Here is a 4,615-nt window from a genome sequence, read left to right as displayed (position 1 = left end):
GTTTCAGTTCTCCCAATTTACATCCTTCGATGCCACCCTCCACAATCAACTCTTTGTTAACATCCGAAGGCTACTTAGTCTCCCTGTGCCCTGCAGTAAGTACTTCAGCCTGTTAGTGTCTTCTAATTCTAGATGTCTCAGGTTAATCATTTTTCTCAGCCCTCTAGGCAGTGTTTTTAGCTCAGTACACCAATTGAATATCAAGGTCCATAAATTTCCACAATTACTCACCTCCTCAGGCAACTCCTCTATGTCTGTCCAAGTGAAATCAAGATATCTCAACTACTTCAATTTCCCTACTGTTCCAGGCAATTTCTTAATGCTAGTGTCACTCAAGTCCAATGCCCTATGGTATCTGAAATGATGAAATAAATTGTTTGGCACCCTAGGCTTGGAGATTCTTGAAACGCATAGCAACGTCCGCAACTTGTTAGCCTTATACAAGGTTGCCCAAATGGAAGCCACTTCATCCCCATCTTTATCACTGTCAATTAAAAGAGAATGGCGAACATTGCTTAGGTTCAGCGAGGCTTGCTCTCTGATATCCACCAGTGAACAGTCACTACCTGCAACAGATTGCGCAAGATCATGAACTAAATCATGCATCTGCACTTGAGTATGTTCTTGTCATCATCCAGTTCTGCATCTTGAAGCAATGAGCATCTTAGTAAATCATCAAAATATAGACTGCCAATTTCTTCCATATCTCTACTTCTGTCGGAGTGGATGAAACCTTGTGCCACCCATAACTTCACTGTCCTATCCTTCCCTATCTCCCAATCCTTCGGGAAGATGGAGAAATAAGCAAAGCATTGCTTCAAAGCAGGAGGCAATTCATGGTAGCTGAGTAACAAAGCTGGTAAAACGCCTTGTAAGACATCATGTGAATTCCATGTGTCGCTTTCCAAGACAAGCTCCCATTCCCTTCTCGTCCTTTTCGAGCACACGGCACTCCCTATTGTCTTTGCTGCGAGAGGCAGCCCTCCACACTTCTTTACGATTTCCCTTCCAATATCTTCCAACTCTGAACGCTCTTGTACATTCCGATGCTCAAGTGCTCTGTGCCAGAACACTAACCAGCAATCATCATCGGATAAGACAGCCAGCTTGTGTATGTGAGCCCTTCCTATTGCCCATGCAACATCTTCTCTACGAGTGGTTACAATGATTCGACTCCCTGGTGCACCATCTTGGAAGTATCAGCTTGTCCCACATCTCGCTGTCATTGCTCCAAACATCATCAAGCACAAGTAAGAATTGTTTTGAGTGCAGCATACAATGGAGGCGATCCTGCAATGGGGCCAAGTCTAATGACCCACAACCAGCCCCAGTTGCAGATTCTATGCTTGATTTTGTAATCTGCTTCACACCAAAATCTTCTGAAACACACACCCACATTTTCATTTGGAAATGCCCCTTGACCCTCTCATCATTGTAGGTGAGCTGAGCAATGGTGGTCTTGCCCACACCCCCCATTCCAACGATAGAAATGACAAAGGGCACCTGATTCCCCCAGTAACAAGTCTAAGACTCTATGTTTGTCATCTTCTCTGCTGACAATTGACAGTCGATCTAGTAGGGAGACTGTCTCTCGCTCTTTGATCTCGACCCGCCTCACTTCACTATCCACTCGCTCACGCTCTCCACTATCTGCTCTAAGACCCAATTGGCTCCTCTTTTTTCAATTTCATCTAATCTACCCCTCACCTCCTTTATCCGACTCCCAATTTTGTGGCGCAACGTGACATGATTGAAGCAAGAAACAGGCCAAAGCAAGCTTATTACCTTCTTCTTGCTGAAACAGGACCCATCTCTTTCATCAGGTGCTTGTGATCTATGACCATCTGTCATCCACTCATCTAGTATGTCATCCACATCATAGGCCAGGTCTTTGACATTCTCTAACCAGATCTTCACAGCTTCATCCTTCACTCGCCGAGTTTCAGCGTCTTTAAGCGCAGCTTGGATCAAGGTGAAAGTACGGGAAAGCTTTTTGATATCATCGGTGACACCCACCAACAAAGCTATCTCATCTTGGAGGATGGTGTTCAACTTATCTACAGCATCAGTGAATAAGCCATGTTTTTTTCCCTCTTTCTTTCTCCTTTTGGTATGGATGGATGGATGGGAATTGGGAAGAAGGGAGGAATTTGATATGTGGGAGAACTCCGAATAGCTTAGAAATATGCAATGGTAAGGACTTTTAATGAATCAGGTAGAGAGAGGATAGAGAAGCAAAGGGAACTCAGAGAGAAATGAAAATGTAGAAAAGAATAGAAGAGGAGAAAGAATCCAGAGGTACCAATGGTGCAGATTGTTGCATTTGAAAAATATGAAAGAGTTTGGGTTAGGATGACTCAAAACTCGGTCTGTGGTAGAAAATCATGGGCCCCACATGTTAGCACCAACGGTTGGGCCACTCGCACAAATCAATCGATCAGCCCGGGCTTTGGGTAAGGGACTCGGATTGGCTACTCCCCCTGCCACCAGAAATGGCTGATGGTCGGTGCTCTGTGGGCCACAACATGATTTATGTGTTTCATCCATGCCGTCCATCTATTTTTCCATATCCTTTTATTGTATGACACGAAAACTGAGGTATATGTCAATCTCAATTGGACCACATTACAGGAAACAATGTCGAATGAGCGTCGACCATTAAAAACCTTCTGGGGGCCATAAAAGTTTTGGATCAAGCTGATATTTGTTTTTTTCCCTTCATCTGTGCCTGTATGACCTAATTAACAGATTGGATGTCAAATAAACAATACAATGGGGCCAAGGATGATTTTAATGGTGGATATCCAATCACTATTGTTTTCCTGTGGTGTGGTCCACCTGAGATTTTTATCCCTCCCAATTTTGGTGTCAGGCCTAAAATGATCTTTAAAAATGGATGAATGAAATGGATGAAAGACATACATCATGGTGGGGCCCACAGAGCACCAACCACCGGCCACGGGGCCGGTGGCAGAGGGAGTAGCCAATCCTTTCCCTTGGGTTAGCTCTGAAAGGCATGCTACGGGAGATGCCAAGAAAAGATCAGACAGTTCCAGGCATCCAATCAATACATTATAAAACGGGCGGTCCAGATTGTTCTCATAGAAATAAGTCTAATCAACAATCTGAGCTATTCATTTGTTAGTAATCCTTTTATCAGGAAATCTTATCCATTGCATCTACGTCGTAGAAAACAAACGGCTGTGAAAGAGGGAAAAAACTATAGGGTGCTCCAACCATCCACTCAATGTCAATTTAATAATAGCCGTTAAGAATTATATTCTAAAGCTAGTGAATGGTTCAGATTGCATGATTGGAAATCTTCAAATATTTCAAATCCGTCGATCATGAACATATCACCGTACACTCCTGATGTGTATATTAGGGCATGAGACAAAAAATACAGTAAATCTAAAGCTATGAGTGAACCACACCATTGGAAATAGTGGGATAATGACGTGCACCATTGAAACCTTCCCAGGCCCTCGAGAAGTTTTCAACTATAGGTGTTTGATCCCCACTGCTTGGTGTTGTGCGGTCCACTTGAGCTTTGGATCTGCCTAATTTTTTCGGCTCATGCCTTAAAATGAGATAGAAAAATGAATGAATTGTGTGGACAAAATACATACATCAACGATGGGACAGAAACATCGTGACGGGCCCCACATAGTCAGGTCTCCAGGCAAGCCTCAAAAAATTAGATCGGTTTCACAATCCTAGCCTCCATTCACGGACGCCTGTTGACCAATGGATAATAATTTTGTTTTTAAACCGCCCAATAAATTTCTACAAATATCATAATAAGATTATCAAAGACAGATTTTCTTGGTTAACCATACTTTCTAAGCTTTGCATACATAAATTGAACGGTTTAATTCAATTTACATGCACGCCACGAATGGAAGTTCAAAGTAATATTGCGCCAAATGACCGACTGATAGGATCCAGTCGGAGGCTTCAATGGGTCAGGTTGGCCTGTCTGGCTTGCTTGGACTTGGGCTGGATTATCAGGCCCAAGGATCGGGCTCAGCTTAAAATTTAAGCTTATTTCTAAATAAGACGGGTTTAGCCTAAGATGCGTAGGCCCAGCCCATTAATTTCAAAAAGATAAAGAGCTCAGATACGTTAGCTTCGTCTAGATATCAGACGGTTGGAACAACACCCATCGTTGCAGCTGCGTAAAGAGTCATCACCGCTCATATATACCATAATGACAAGAGGAACACATAAAGAGCTCATAACACTACAATTCAACCAATGTGGGACAAACGTAGGAAGTGGATAATGAGACAATAACAGGAATGGCATAGTTTTGTTTACTTCTCTGTTTCTACAAGTGGGGTGCATGGTTAAGTGATCAAGACCGTTGGTCAATCATGGATTGACCTTTCCTAAGAACTCTTCTAAATCAAATAATCCTAACCCTTTGATTAGACGGCTAGGATCTATCCTCACTACACGATCATTATCATTGGTCTGAGAAAGGCCATGTTAAATGAGCAGCAGTCCGGATCCCACTGGTGAAACTCACAATAACTGGTCAGAGTGGTAGACTTGAAATTTTTGGCCCATTGCATAGTCATGGTGGCCTACCAAATCAACTCCTCCATCAGCC

General features: G+C 43.0%; 1 protein-coding gene across 1 annotated transcript; it reads right to left on the bottom strand.

Annotated features, from left to right (window-relative positions):
* Positions 1-282: 282 nt before the first annotated feature.
* Positions 283-1,476, bottom strand: LOC131251863 (putative disease resistance protein RGA3). Its single transcript, XM_058252857.1, has 3 exons — positions 1,278-1,476; positions 734-1,177; positions 283-566 (listed from the first exon to the last, which is right to left on the bottom strand). The coding sequence occupies exons 1-3, from the start codon at positions 1,474-1,476 to the stop codon at positions 283-285; spliced, it is 927 nt and encodes a 308-aa protein (XP_058108840.1).
* Between the last annotated feature and the right edge of the window lie 3,139 nt (positions 1,477-4,615).

Source organism: Magnolia sinica, chromosome 7, assembly GCF_029962835.1.
Source record: "Magnolia sinica isolate HGM2019 chromosome 7, MsV1, whole genome shotgun sequence".
Lineage (NCBI taxonomy): Eukaryota > Viridiplantae > Streptophyta > Magnoliopsida > Magnoliales > Magnoliaceae > Magnolia > Magnolia sinica.
Note: the sequence above shows the minus strand (reverse complement) of the source record. Positions and strands in the feature narration are given on the sequence as shown.

Excerpts from the sequence above, each read along its gene's own strand:
- LOC131251863 (XM_058252857.1), bottom strand. The coding sequence starts at position 1,476 with ATGGGGGGTGTGGGCAAGACCACCATTGCTCAGCTCACCTACAATGAT. Across the intron at positions 1,178-1,277 it reads ATTGCAGGATCGCCTCCATT|GGAGTCGAATCATTGTAACC; the intron begins GTATGCTGCACT and ends ATGGTGCACCAG. Across the intron at positions 567-733 it reads GAAGTTATGGGTGGCACAAG|GTAGTGACTGTTCACTGGTG; the intron begins GTTTCATCCACT and ends AATCTGTTGCAG.